Source organism: Mchenga conophoros, linkage group LG12 (assembly GCF_057382185.1).
Source record: "Mchenga conophoros isolate Kocher_MC1m ecotype Shallow Benthic linkage group LG12, M_conophoros_male_GT1.1, whole genome shotgun sequence".
Taxonomy (NCBI): domain Eukaryota; kingdom Metazoa; phylum Chordata; class Actinopteri; order Cichliformes; family Cichlidae; genus Mchenga; species Mchenga conophoros.
In genome coordinates, this window is record NC_140537.1 from 15,630,015 (window position 1) to 15,644,587 (window position 14,573).

A 14,573-nucleotide genomic window follows, 5' to 3' on the forward strand; every position below is an offset into this window, starting at 1 on the left:
ACCGAGGACTCCAGCGGTGTGGCTCACGTAGTGTTTGTCTTTTGGGAAAATCAGGCCGGTGTAATTTAGGTGACTTTCACAACGTCTCACACACTCATCTGTGTTTTCCAGCCGTCTTTGTCATAGTTTAACAGCATAATCAGATATGATGTTATATGGTAATAAAATAGCTCATGCAGTGAATAAGGGGTAACACCCTGATAAGCAATGCTTCACTTACTCTTAGTTAGGGTGTCGTTGATTCGAAAGCTGCACAGCACTTTGTCAACATTTCGGGCGTGAAGGAATCCACTTCCTCTCACCACCACTTGGAAGGACTCTGACAAGGCGAAGAGAAACACATTATGTCACCTCATCTATAAAATATTATTGAAAATAAATGAAGTTATTTCATCTTCTTTGGTCCAAAGTAATCCCAAGCAGCAGTTTACATACACTTGTGTTGAGCATGAATGTCGTGGCAATTTGGAGCTTTTAATAATTTCTTTCAACAGTTCTTTTTCCAGGGGAAATTAGTTTAAAACAAGAACTGGGTGTGCAAGTTGGATTTTCTCTAATCCACACAGGGTCAAGTGTGGATTCCCCTCAGATGAGAGGAAAATGGCGTTCAGGAAGATCCAAGAATTCAATGAACTGGAAACTACACGACAAAAACCTTTTTCACTATCCCAGTAAAGGGAGTTTCACATCGCCAATAGATTTAGAGGGTGCTGACCAAGAAATGTTTGGAGTTGTAAACGTGAGACTTTCAAGACAACTAAACCAGCTGTCAAGCATGGTAGTGGTAGCATCATGCTCTGGGGCTGTTTGCTGCCAGTGGTACTGATGAACAAAATAGATGGTAAAATGAAGGAGGATTACCTCCAAAATTCTTTGACACATTTTTTCCCCCAATAGGACAATGATCCCAAACAAATATCCCTAACATTAAGCTTCTTGAATGTCCTTCCCCAAGTTCTGATGTCAACCCGATTGAAAAATTATGAACCAGGTCTGTGCCGGGAAACCAACAGATTTAAATGAAATCTACCAAGTCTGCCAAGAAGAGTGGTAAAATATCCAGCCAGAATTATTCCAGAAACTCATTGATGGCTATCAAAAGTGTCTTGCCAGATACACTTTGGGACATTTAATCAAATATTAGTGTTGGCGTATGTAAATGAGGCTTTATGCATATTTGTGACCCTGAAAAAAATCAAACACCCAATTCTTGTTTTGTTTTGAAATTCATTAAAGACGTAAGCCGTACAATTATTACACTCTGGAAAAAGAAGACTTCATTAAAAGCTCTCAACTGATAGATTTCGATTCATGATATCCATGCCCATGATGACTGCTTGAAAGCTTCTGATACAACTATACCATCCTAGAAGGTAAATGCACTCTAGGAAACGACTTTTCGGCATACTCAAATTCATTCACCATCTTAAGAAAATCCTAATATTATAATGAGTGGCCTGAGGAAGGTGAACTAGAATAAAGTTTTACCTCCTGCACAGATACTGGATGGTTCTGCTGCCAGGATCTCGATACAGGACTTCTTGAGGATCTGAGGGACACATTGAGATAAGCACTGTGGTTTTCCTGCTGTCCATCTTTCTCTCGTGGTCATCTATTTCTTTCCATTTTGAATGGCCACTTTGAGCCAAGTCCACTTTTATGTCCTTATTAAATAAACTTTTGCTCCCATTTACATCCTGCAGATGTACAGTATTATCAGTGTTGGGGAGTAACGGAATACATGTACTGCCGTTACGCAATTAAAATACAAAATATGAGTAACTGTATTCCGTTACAGTTACCGTTTAAAAAGGTGGTATTTAGAATACAGTTACTTTGTTGAAATAAATGGATTACACAGCGGTATTTTCCTGTTTCATATCGCGGGTCAGGACCAATGTTCCCTCTAAGCTGCACACGTGCGCAATTGCGCACTGCTGACACGGTCTCTGCGCACAGAAAATCTGCGTTGTGCACAAAAAATCTAACCTGAATTGAAATTAAAATGAATACTTTAACAATTCTGTTTTACAGTGTTAGTCAGTAAGTGACTGGCTGCTCCCATATGGGATTAGAACGATGCCACCTTATCCCATAGTCCAGCCAATAATGCGATTCACATTCGCACATACGCAGCTAATCAACGTCGTTGACAGGCTAACATACTACACAGGTCAATGACTAGATTTTTTTTTTACATTTTCATTGTAAATGGGCTAGAGCAGTTAATTAAAAGTAGTCTAACATAAATGTAAACTCTGGCGTGACCACAGTGGACACGTCTAATGTTGCTCACAGTGGTCCAAGGGATCGCTCAGGGAGTTTGTGTGTTCGCTCAGACACGTGAAAAATTAGAGGGAACATTGGTCAGGACTGTTTGGGTTTTGTTTGACAGCTATGTTCCAGGCGCAGCATTATGGTTGCCATGGTTAAAGGGTGACGCGCGCTCTCTCTGCGACTATGTGTTTCCTGGGTGAGAGAGCCCCTTTTTGTTGTTGTTGTTGTTGTTGTGCTAAGCTAATAGGCAGAATGCTACAGTCATAGCCCTAAAGAATGTAGCCTCATGGGCAGCGTAGTCCGTGCTGCAGGGAGAATGGACTGCCATTCCTGTTATATGTCTGTGAGCGCAAGGAGGGAGAAAAAGGAGAGTGGAAAGGTACGAGTTGTCATAGAGCAGAAACAGGAGCTGGAAGCATGTAAATATAATAATAACCACTGCAGCCAAATAGAGTGCCTGACAAGCCCAGTTGTAAGTAAGCTATTAAGACTAGACTGTACACCATGTTGGTGTTTTCCTCCAAAACAATAAGTTCCGTTGGAGCAGCCTTTCAACGCCTCTCTGTCTCAAACTTGACCCAGACAACAAAGTAAAGCTAGGTTTCAGCTATGAGCCCGACACGGAACCCGACGTATTAGCCAGAGGTCCCTTTACTACGGTTCGGAGCCGTGGACCTCCAGCAATAGTAATAAATCACACAGCAATAGTACATTCATGTAGTTGTAAAAAGCATGATACTATATTAAGTAATGCAAAGTATTCAGAATACGTTACTGTCATTGAGTAACATAACGGAATACGTTACAAAATACATTTTGGGGCATGTATTCTGTAATCTGTAGTGGAATACATTTTAAAAGTAACCTTCCCAACACTGAGTATTATATATATATATTTGTTGCTCTCCAGTAGAGCTGGGCGATATGAGATTTTTTCATATCACGATATGTTTTTTTCATTTCAGGCGATAACGATATCTATCACGATATAAGCCAAATAACTATATTTGTAAGATTTAAATGTGCCGTTGCTCACAAGTAAAATGTGAAATAATCAGCAGCTTGTTTTTATTTAAATATTTATTTCCCATAATAAGTTCAACAGGGTAGATGTACTTAAGGAACATGAGACTTTTTCAGATAAATAAAGGCAAATATTGCAAACTACACAAAAGGCAGCCGCTAAAGCGTTTAAGTTTCAAAATAAGACAAACGAAACAGACTAAATTGTCAATTCCACTTAGAAACAAAATATTAATTCTAAAAATAAATCTTAGTTTGTTTTACAGAAGAACAGACAAAACTGACTAACTTTTGTCAATATCAAATAAACTGAGAACTAAAAGGAAATTCTCAATCTCTCCTTGTTGTATAGCTGAGCTTTTCAAACAGTTTTAACAGTTACTTTAGTCTGACAAAAGCCGAATGACGAATTAGCGCTTCCAGTCAGAGACTGAGGCTACGTCCACACGTACACGGGTATTTTTGAAAACGGAGATTTTCCGTTTTCGTTTTAAAAAATAATCCCGTCCACACATAAAGGCAGAAATGAAGGAAAACGCTGCTATGAACATGCCAAAACAGCAGGTGGCGCTAGATTCCTAACCGTGCCTAAATGTTGGCCAATCAGAAGTCTAGAAGCCTCGGTGGGAAAAAGTAAACAAAGCTGGGGCATAGAAGCAGAACCGAGTCGTAAGTGTGGAGGGACAGTAACTGTGTGTATATGTAAGCATTTAAACACTGCAGAGAGTAGAATTAACAGTAACAGTCTTGTAGAAATTCATTTCACCGAAACAATAACGTGGCGCAGTGTGACGCATGCACCAGTTTATTGTATTTCCAGACTTGCTTTCGGCACAATTTACAGTGCACGCTACTCTATTTTTGTCAGACTTGAAATAGCCGAAATACCTTCACACTACGGAACTTCTATGGCTCTTCCGTTTGACAATCTCTCCGGCATTGGAACCATCATCTGTTTTCTCTTCGGTCACGCTCGGTTGATTTTTCTAGTCGGCACACTCATTTCCTCCATTACCCGCTGGCTGCTTCCCAAACAAACACACGTGCGGCTTGGCACTTGTGCTGTACGTAACAAGTCACGCGACGTGACGCTGCGGCCGTGACGCTGCGGCTCCGCGCTACTTAATTTGGATTGGCTGACCTTTTTTTTTTTTTTTTTTTTGAGGACAAGAGCGGCGAGGTCTATCGCGATAGCTTAATTTCTCTATCGAGTAAAAGTTATATCGCGATACATATCGTTATCGTTCTATCGCCCAGCTCTACTCTCCAGGAACATACTCTCTTTAACCGTGAACATCAAGAGGACGATTCATGATCAACTGCCCCTTTCACATGAGTGAGAAGTAGCTGCTTTCAACTTGCCATTAATCTGCTCCAGATGTAATTCAGCTGTCTGGCCCTTATTTCTGCTCAACAAATCCCATATCCCAGTGACATCAGCACATTCACAGCAAACTAATTCAAATTTTTCATCCTAGTATTCAAATGGAAAACACTGAGGTCAATCTTAAGAGATACAGGACATACTTTGTGTTTATCAGTCACACTAATCAAAAGAAGGAAAGTCACAGCAGGTTTTCCTGGAATTCTGTCTCTGTCCAGAAGGACTCGTTTCCTGATATTTGATCAACATGTTTATGGATTAAAGGGGAGGTCAAGGGAGAGATTATATAAAGCCTATTAAAGCAAGAAGATCTCCGTTGACTTTTCCTGTGTCTGAAAGTCCTGATCATAACACGTCACACGGATGCCGAGCGTCTGTCTGATGTAAACATGTAGAACTGAAATGCTTACTGAATCGATGACTCCTTGCAGAGCCTCAAATCCATCATTTACAGGGAAGACGTGGTCTTTACTATCAGCAATGTTTGCCAGCTAGAGAGAAAACAAATTACTGTAATCAAAAGAGACAAGTGGCACACTTATTCATCCAAGATTTCCATTCAGACATTGTCCCGTGGCATAACATAATTACACAACTTCCTTAAAATAAAACAGCTTCAACGACAAACAAAGGAGGCGGGGGGAAAGTCCTCTTCACTTGGCATGTTGCAGTGATTAGGAAACCAAGCCTTTGGATAAAGCTGCATAAGTTAAAACATATTTCATGTCTTTGCTGGAGTACTTAACTCACTTGAATATGTTTGCTTCAGCTGTCCATGAACAGAGACAGTGACACGGGGTTTAAATTACTTACAGTTATGACTTTATGTGATGTCAAGCACTTAACTCTTTAAAAACGCTAGTTTCAGGATTTTCAAAATAAGGTTTGGATTTCCAGAGCTTAAATTTTTACAGCAGTGCTATCCATTTCTCTCTCAAGTTCAGGTGCCATAAGCCAGTAAGGTTCAGACTAAAACTTAAAAGCATACACACACCTGTGTCTCATTGAAGTCCTTCACCCCCACGCAGTAAACCGAGGCACCCAGACTTCGGGAGCGGTTGGCCTGTCAAGTACACACACAGATTTACAGCAAAAACAGGAAGACCTGGCTTCAATTACACCTCTGCATTTCACAACACCATCCACAACAAACCCAAAAAAGGCTTGTTTTTATCTGGCACTTGGAAAAACTCTTTAAAAGAAGCCAGGCACCATCATAGTTCCACTTAATAATATTAATCACGCATGATGTAACATTCGAAACGTCCCTCAGATGCCACAAAACCAGACAGAACACATAAGTCAAATTTCCAGTTAATATGTTTTTGGTGTTGACATCGAGAAACAACCTAAGACCTCCCACAGCTTCCAGGAGGAACATTTCCAGGAACACCATCCCCAATGTCAACATGTGTCTGAAGCAACTAAAAGCTGATTAAAGCCTGTGGCTTTCACACGCCTTCGCCTGCAAAGTCTGAATGATCAGAGGAGCAGCTGAATTATTAGAGGCCAGAGCAGATGCGAATGCGAGCTCTGATGTATGAATCCGGGGAAGGCTCTGGCCCCGCTGTCTGACTAAAAGATGAGGATCAAAGTGGTGATGTACAGAATGGCAGTGTTTGATCTGGTCCCACATATGTTTAATCGTTTACATATTTCACCTGGTTGTGAAACACGTGTGACCTATTTTTTTCCTCTCACCTCCCTCTCAGCGTAGAAGAAAAGATCTTCGTGTAACTCTCCGTCCGTCAGAGCTATGATAACACTGGCAGTGCGATAACCTGTGAGCAAAAAGAATACAATCACCCCTGCTGCAGTTTTACTGGCCTAGCAAATGAAATACTCTAGCTACATACTTCAGATATACAAAGTCAGATATACAAACTAACATGATATTTGGCATCCTCCATATATAATTCCCTATATGCCTGTATGTTGTATCGTTAACATGACCCCACTCTACATCCCCACAAAGTTTGATCAGAATTCATCCAAAAATTTCCAAGCTATCGTGTTTACAGGCATAATGACACAAACGCATGCACGCGCTACCAAAACGTCGCCCACCTTGACTGAGCTAACAGAACACTGTTTGTAGTTACATGATCTAAACCTTAATTGTTGTAATTGCATATCTCATTCAGTCTAAATCAAATCACATGCATCTAAAGGCCTCCTAAAGGTGACCTCAAGTCAACGAGCAAATGTAAACCATAACTAAAGCCACGACTGTTGGCTCTTTCCGAGGCTTACACTGAAGGTTACCTCTTCCCCTGAGCTCTCAGCAATAATTGTGTTCTTCTTTGTCAAGTTGTTTATTGTGACTAGTTTATAGGCCTGGACCAGTAACAGCATCATTAAAGCACACACACACACACACACACACAAGGACAAAAACGGCAATTTCATGTGGGAGCATCACATAACAGTGTTTTTTTGCTCAGACTCTAATTATCTTGTGACCCCTTTGACCTCCTGTCCCTAAAGTCGGCAACATCCATTTGAGTTCAGTAAAGCACAGAAACAGACAAAACTTTCATCCATTCACAGGTTTTGGTAAAAATTACACTTGAAAAATCTGCAGCGCACTATAAGGAGGAATAAAACACACCTTCTATGTTTCCGTGGTATATCTGCTCACTGGCCTGCGAACAATAAAAGAAAAGATCAATTAAACACGCGTAAGCCCAGTAGAATGCAAGGAATGAGGGAACTCCTTGTGTCTCTAACATTTCAGTCATCTAGTGCTCTGAACTGCGCGGTGACTGTGCTGCAGCTGAAGCAGGAGGTGCCAGCTTGAAGGTCCACTCACCCTCATGATGCCCAGATGCATGAAAGTGTCTCCTCCTGGTCGAACCAACTCAAGCTCCTCCAGTCCTTTGCGAATGCGTTCCCTGAGCGGACACGCAGAAGACAAGGGAATATCTAATCTAACTGAAATATTTATTTTGTCAGATTCATTTCTGAACATGGTTTTGCATAAAAACCAGATACTTTAGGGCGTGGCGACAGGATAATAGCTTCCATAAGGGCAGCATTTTGAGAAAATGCAAGCAATGTGTAACAGATGAATAAACTGGAATGGTATTGGTGTGTGTTGGCCTGAGACACTTTTGCACAGACAGACAGGAAATGAGCCTTTTGTAGAGTAAGATCTACAGGAAACACTGAAACATTAAAAGATTGGATACATAAACTGTCCGCATCGTGTCAAACACCACATGATTAAGTATTTATGCAGACTCTGCAGAGCAAAGGAAAGTATCTGTCTGGAATCTCTTCTTGGTCATAAAAATCATAAGCGCATAACTGTATGTGACCTCAGTCCAGATCTGGTATTACGCTCATTCCTTTCAGCTGGATGGCAGAAAATTAAAGGATTAGGACCAGTTTTTGTTTTTGTGGAGGAGGAGCTGCACCCACCTGTCTTCTGTGAGCCTCATTAAGATCTGTCCCTCAGTGGAGAACACAATGAAGGACATCCGCAACTGTGGGCTGGAGAAAAGACAGGAGAAAACATTCATCTGTCATCATTTCTTGTTACAAACTTTCCCACAGATTCTTGTTACAACACTTTTATTTCTTTACCTTATGAACTTCTGAGCTAAATTTTCAACAAAGTGATAGATTTCAGTCCAGTGATGCTGCACGCTCCCAGATCTGACAAGAAAAAGATCAAATTAATATGATGATGTGTTATTTAAAATCGCAGCTGTGCATCTAAACTACATGACCTCTCCTCTGGCAGTAGCCCAAGGCAATAATTTAAAACAAAAAAAAAAAAACCCTAGCACTTTCAGACAGGTGCAAGACCAAGTCTTAAAAAGACCCCAAAGCACCTGAAATTATACCACCATGTCTTTTGAGTCTTTTGTATGTTGTTGTGTCTCCATAAAAAATTAACTTTATGTCTGTTTTAATCTTTGTATGTCACTGTGAATTATGGTTCGTGGTCTCTCTTCTGTTGTTTGTGTCTCTTTTGGGTAACTGCGGTCATGTTTTTGAAGCTGTGCATCTGTTTGTATTTGTGTCTCTTTCTGTAGCCACCGCCCCTGACATTGGGGGCCCTTGTGTCTGTGCCCAGGGGGGAAGGAGTGCTTACAAAGAAAACAGCTGACTTGAAAGAGCCTGCAGAATAAATGCTTTGGAGAGCCTGGTGAACTTACTCTACGAAGTAGTAATGATCTTCAAATTTCTAAAATCCTCTTTGTGCACCTGTAGTTACTTTAGTCTTACAGTCATCAAAATACACTCACAATAAGGCTTCGTTAACCCTGCTGCATAATAACAGCTGATCAGTGTTTCTGTTTAATCATCTTGAACTTTGTTCTCTCTTTACTGTCACAGTTTTTACTTACTTGTCAGGAAATAAAAATCAGGAGATCAGGGAGGGATTAAATGATTTAGCAGAGAAGCTGTTTTGTATAGTTATCTCATTATTCAGTTATCTGTATCAATATCAGTACACAGCTACAGTTTTTTTGGCTGATAACGCCGACATTTTGTGAGCCTAGATGTCTTTTGAATGTGTCACTGCTGATTTTTATCACGGCTTTCAGTGAAATTGTGTTTTCATAACACACGTATTTTTCCATTGTCACCATGACACAAGTCCCAGCACAAACATCTGAGCCAACAGGCTGAAACACTGGAACATCTGGACCAAGTGGAGAAAGGCAGCGCAGACATCGGGAAAAGAGAGAAGAGGAGAAGAGAGATCAGGCAGATACTGTGAGAAGACAGTGAGGGCAGGTGGAGGACATCGCAGCTAAGAGGCAAAGTGAAGTCCCACCTGGAGAGGAGACAGAAATTTAAAGGAACAGCTAATGCCCGACAACAAATACTGCCAGGGTGCACCTGTAAACCTGTGTCTTTGAAACATGGCTAATGCAAACAGTTGCTCACTCCTGCATAAGTGCCTGATTTTTCCTCTAAGAAATAGCAGCATGTGCCTGGACTTGGCACTGAGAAGTACTGTAGGACAACTGGAAAATCTCTCTCTGCCTCTGCATGTAGAGACTCTCTAAACAATGGAGCTACAGAAAAATCCACCAATTAAAAACTCCAAATAAAAAAAGAGTGGTTTAATGAGTTGGATCTTTTTTTTTTCTTGGCCTAGTTGGCCAAGAAGTTTGGCATGTGGTGATATTATAATAAAAACAAGTCGTTTGAAACCAGGATTTAAAAATACAAATGTCAGAAGGTAAGTACTCTGCTATAGTCCAAAGGCAACTCCCTGAGCAATTTAAGCATCGGTTCTAGAGAGGCTATGTGCTGATTTACCTTAAATATTATTAGTTATTACCCTAAAAGGATTAGTTGGGAAAATTCTAAATTTGCAGAGCATCAAAATTCAGGTTTAACTTATCAATGTATCATGTGCTGCCTGCAGAAACCTGCAAAATGAAAAGAGTCCACGACATGCCCCCTCCAAAAGACTGTCAACTGTAATTGTGATAGATTATTGTGGGAGGTTCGTGCCACTTTGCAGATTTGTACAGCTGTCTTTGCTGCACTGCTGAATGAAAAACAAAGATAACTCAAACTGAGCTTAGATAAACAGGGAAATGGATTCTAAATCATGACCTGTGTCCAAATAACTTTATCACAATGACTCCCTAAGATACACAGAATTTGAAAATCTGAGAATATGAAGAAACATAATTATCAAGACAAGCTTTTCACTGGCTAATGAGGTACGTATGTACACCAAACACAGCACTGTGACTGCAGCTGACAGTTAAATGGAGCAACAATCACAATAATGAAAACATTGCATCATTAACCCATTTTCCTGCATTGCATGACGCCAGACTCATAATGATACCAAATGGGATGATGACATCATAAAAACACTTGGCAAAACCATGATTTTATTGCTGCAGGGGACACAAAAAGCACAATTCTTTTATGCATAAAGTAAATATGCATTTTAAACTTCGTGCATAAGTATGATTTCATAACAATGCATAAAATGTTTAGCTAGAGAACTGTCTTAAGTTTTCAGGGTAGGAAGAAACTTTAGTGGAGGTAGAAACAAAGACAGACACCAAATTGTTTCGTCAACAAACGCTTCTTCCTAGATTTTTAAAAAAAATCATGAACTCAGTTATCGATAGAAAATCAGGTAATGTCTGTCAGTTCACTCACTTATCCAAAACAAAGTAGAGATCAAAGCCTCCAAAGCACGAGGATGACTGAGGTTGCCTCCTGTCCTGATTCGGTCCAGCATTACCAGCAGTAAGAACGACCAGCGCAGTCCCAAACACCACTGGCAACCAGGAGCTTCTCTTCCAGCACAAAGGCATTATTCCAGAAAAAAAACCAAAAGTCTCATAAACATCAGATGATGAAGGAAACCAGCATCGGTTATTTTCAAAGTTTTAATCCTCCTGCAGAAACTTCTTTCAGTTCTGCACGGATCCTTGAAGTGTAAAAAGCAATGATCCAATAGAGAGCAGCGAGCTTAACTCAGAGGGTGAAGAGGAGGAGAGAGACAAAGCACGAGTGCTATGGAGCTCACTGTTGTTGGGACCCTCTCATCAGTGGTTCCAACACAGTATTATGTAGAGATGAGAAGAGCCCCATGCACCCTCCCACTGATATTTGCTGTTTTTGTAAAGGGCAAGGCCATCCAGCAGAAAGATCCACAAACCCTAGAAGTCTAACTCTTTTCATCTCTCTCTCTCTCTCTCTCTCTTCCTTTCTAGAATATGATGCGAAGAACACAATGCAGAGCAAATACTGGAGTCTGCTGCCCTATCACACCATCTAGTGGTGATCAGTGACTGCCTTTATATAATTCACCCTTTATAAAGAGACCACAAATATTGTGGAATCAGTTCATGGTGTCTGATTCCTTGTGTGCTGGAACGTATTACACACGAAAACCAGGAGCTGCAGAAACCCAATAATGCTGAAGACACATGCAAAGAATTTATCTTGGTTTCATGATGCAAAGAGAAAGTTACTGTCACATGTGATCATGTGAACAACAAGAAAGAAAGATAACATTAAGGAGAAGAAGTAAAACTAGCAACACATTTAGGTGACATCTGCATAACTGTGAAGACCGTGTAGACCAATTTCTGATTTCCATAAACAAAGTTCATTCATCAAACTTGAAGAGATAGTTACCGTGACAGTAGATTAGATGTTGCTAATGGCTTATGCATGAAGACACGAAGACTGTTGCCGTTGTTGCTGAATGCTGACCCCTTGTGGGCTCCAAAACATCAGTGAGCTGCACAGATGTTACCTACACACTACTAACTTTTACTTACCCCAACTGAATCACAACCTTTTGGATGTCTGTGTCACATTGGAAGCCATTACAAATACACCAAAGGACCAACATTGATGGTAACAGTTAGCTTTAACTTCACTTGAGATTCTTGAGTTTAGACATTTGAAATCCATAATTCCACTCAAGTGATCTAAAGAATATGAGCTTTCAGTATTCATCCAGAATTTTTTTTGTTACTTTAAATTTTCTTTTGTCATTAATCAGCTTTTTCTTATGTACATTTAAAGATGTTCAGCTATTTCCAACTTTAAAACTTCTTCTTTTCAGCTTTCAACAGTTCTGCACTTTGGCTTTCAGGACAATGATTTGGTGTATTTCAGCTCATTTAACATTTTTTTTCATCTGATTAGAAATATTGACAAACTATATCCAATGCAGCCTAGATATAAACCTTTGCTTCACAGACGTCACATTTATATGGCAAAACCACCAGTTGTTTACTTCCAAAGGTCATCGTACATGCAGTTGTTAAAAGGAAAGCGCCCTGCATTAGAAACACAATATTCACTCTTCAAAACTCTTCAGATCTGACAAATCAGACTTCCACAATGGTGAGTTTTATTTTTGCCAGTTCAGAAGAAACTCAGTTAACGGCTGATTTTGACAGGCTAAAGTAATGACAACATTATTATCAAGTGTGATGTTTACTGGTAATTAAATATACATAAGTACTTTGATGGTGCCTAATCAAACTGCAATTTTCCCCCCAAAGAAATACTTGGCTCTGGCTCTGCTGCTGTGCGCTCTGCTGTCACTGACAAATAGTCAGTGCTTTGTTAAGCCTCAGACATATGGTGAGAAAAAAGGAATAATACATACTGAAAGACATAAAGTATATTCTTTGTGCACACACATAAACATTGAAAAATGTTCATGATCTTTTTTTCACTCATAGGTATGACCCATTGTAAGGATGATATGGATGAGACATGGCATGCAGTGGGATCTAAATGGAGAAACAGTAAATGCTGGGACTGTACTTGCCAAGGATGCTGTGCTGCGTAAGTACATTTATTACTGTTATTTAAGTGGAGGAAAACATTAGTCATCTCGACTTTACATAATACACTGTTAACTGTGTTAACTTTACTTTATTGTCACAGGTATGCCACCCCACGACAGTTCCCCGACGACTGTGTGTCAGTGTTTGACTCAAAGAGATGTGAATATGTAGTGCACAAGAGAGATAACCCAACAGAACTATGCCCAATTTTTGCTGCAACGGGAAAGTGATTCAATCAATATTTAGACTCTTGAATAAAAATCCATAAATATGTCTTTGGTGAGTACCACTGAATGCAAAAACAACTAAATGAAATTATTAAAAGAAAAATGTTGGTGGTGATTCTTTTTATTTAGTCATGACTGCTATCGCCTGTCTGAGTTTGTCTTATACCCACTTCTTCAACAACTCTCTGACACTTTTTTTGACTCAGCTATCCCAACTTCCATTTCCACCCCAGCTCCAAAGTCCAAGACAGAGATCTCTCACTCTGTCACCAAATACACCATCCCTTCAGCTATGAGATGAGATGTCTCATGAAGCTCTGATTTATTTGTTCTTGGTGTTTATCTTCAGTCCCAGTTAGTTTATTCAAACACATATTAAGCTACACTGTCAGCTTGCTATAATGCGGAAAATGGGATTAAGACATTTTCACCCAATCTGAGTACTCAGTGTCATGGTTCTGGGTCTTTGACCCTGTGTGGAGAGGTTGTTGGACTTCGAGGCTTTATTTATTTGTATTATCTCTTTGTTTTGTGGTTTGGTTGGGGTTTTACATTTAGTGTATTTAGTTCTCTTCCTTTAGTTTATTCCTCCCTCAGTGTTTATCCTTTCTTGTCTAGGCTAATGTATTGTAATTGTGTTCATGCAGATGTCTGTGCGTCTCTTCAATTATCACTTTTCTTGCCTCCTCCGTGTTGCGTGGTGAAGTCTCTGTCTAAGTGTTCAGTGTTTTCATGTTTTAATTACTTCCTGTCTTATTTTGATAGTCCCTCACTGGAAACAAAACATACCTGTAATAGTAAAGCACAGTGACAACTCATCATGTGATATCAGAACTGAATATCTATTTACCTTGAAGAAAGAACTAAATCATTTTCCAAAAAATGCTGCCTGACCTTTGAAATTAAACACAAGGGAGGGGTGGTCTATCCTACTGCCCGTAACTTCCAGTAAGCTTGTACGCTTGCATGCAAACTGTGTTTGTTTAAACTTGGCATATCAAGTTATTTCTCAGATTTAAAAGAAATAAAAAAGATCTGAATATTTGTTGATTTGACTGTTTAACTAATTCTTAAAATGAGTACAAACTAATAGAAAAACGACTTTCTCGAGCACCAATTTTGGTTGTTTGCTTTTTGAGACATTTTGACCTCTTCCACATGTATGTAGCGAATCTTCCCATCTACATCTACATCCAAAGGTGTCTAAAAGGAACAGTCAATTGTTGCTCAGACTGTTGCTTTTCAGCTCTATCAAATCTGACTTCCAGGATGGTGAGTTTCATTTTTGTTATAGTTAACAGTTGTTTTGTACATTTCTGACAGGCTAAAATTATATAAATTATGGCAATAAGC

The 14,573-nt window shown here is 39.8% G+C and overlaps 2 protein-coding genes across 2 annotated transcripts in view; one reads left to right on the forward strand and one right to left on the reverse strand.

Annotated features, from left to right (window-relative positions):
* The window catches only part of antxr1a (ANTXR cell adhesion molecule 1a), a 30,092-nt gene extending 18,749 nt beyond the window's left edge, over nucleotides 1–11,343 (reverse strand). The window contains exons 1-10 of the mRNA XM_085293987.1: nucleotides 10,835–11,343; nucleotides 8,273–8,344; nucleotides 8,108–8,179; nucleotides 7,497–7,578; nucleotides 7,296–7,329; nucleotides 6,386–6,465; nucleotides 5,679–5,747; nucleotides 5,095–5,175; nucleotides 1,489–1,549; nucleotides 221–319 (exon numbers count right to left, since the gene is read on the reverse strand). Of these exons, the coding sequence (XP_085150113.1) occupies nucleotides 221–319; nucleotides 1,489–1,549; nucleotides 5,095–5,175; nucleotides 5,679–5,747; nucleotides 6,386–6,465; nucleotides 7,296–7,329; nucleotides 7,497–7,578; nucleotides 8,108–8,179; nucleotides 8,273–8,344; nucleotides 10,835–10,992 (808 nt within the window). The 5' untranslated portion in view covers nucleotides 10,993–11,343. The remainder of the gene's footprint in view (nucleotides 1–220; nucleotides 320–1,488; nucleotides 1,550–5,094; nucleotides 5,176–5,678; nucleotides 5,748–6,385; nucleotides 6,466–7,295; nucleotides 7,330–7,496; nucleotides 7,579–8,107; nucleotides 8,180–8,272; nucleotides 8,345–10,834) is intronic.
* A 1,085-nt stretch (nucleotides 11,344–12,428) lies between these two features.
* msmbl (microseminoprotein, beta-like) lies at nucleotides 12,429–13,323 on the forward strand. The gene is made up of 4 exons (XM_085293991.1): nucleotides 12,429–12,541; nucleotides 12,703–12,784; nucleotides 12,886–12,991; nucleotides 13,094–13,323. The coding sequence occupies exons 1-4, from the start codon at nucleotides 12,539–12,541 to the stop codon at nucleotides 13,221–13,223; spliced, it is 321 nt and encodes a 106-aa protein (XP_085150117.1). The 5' UTR covers nucleotides 12,429–12,538; the 3' UTR covers nucleotides 13,224–13,323.
* The last annotated feature ends 1,250 nt before the right edge of the window (nucleotides 13,324–14,573 follow it).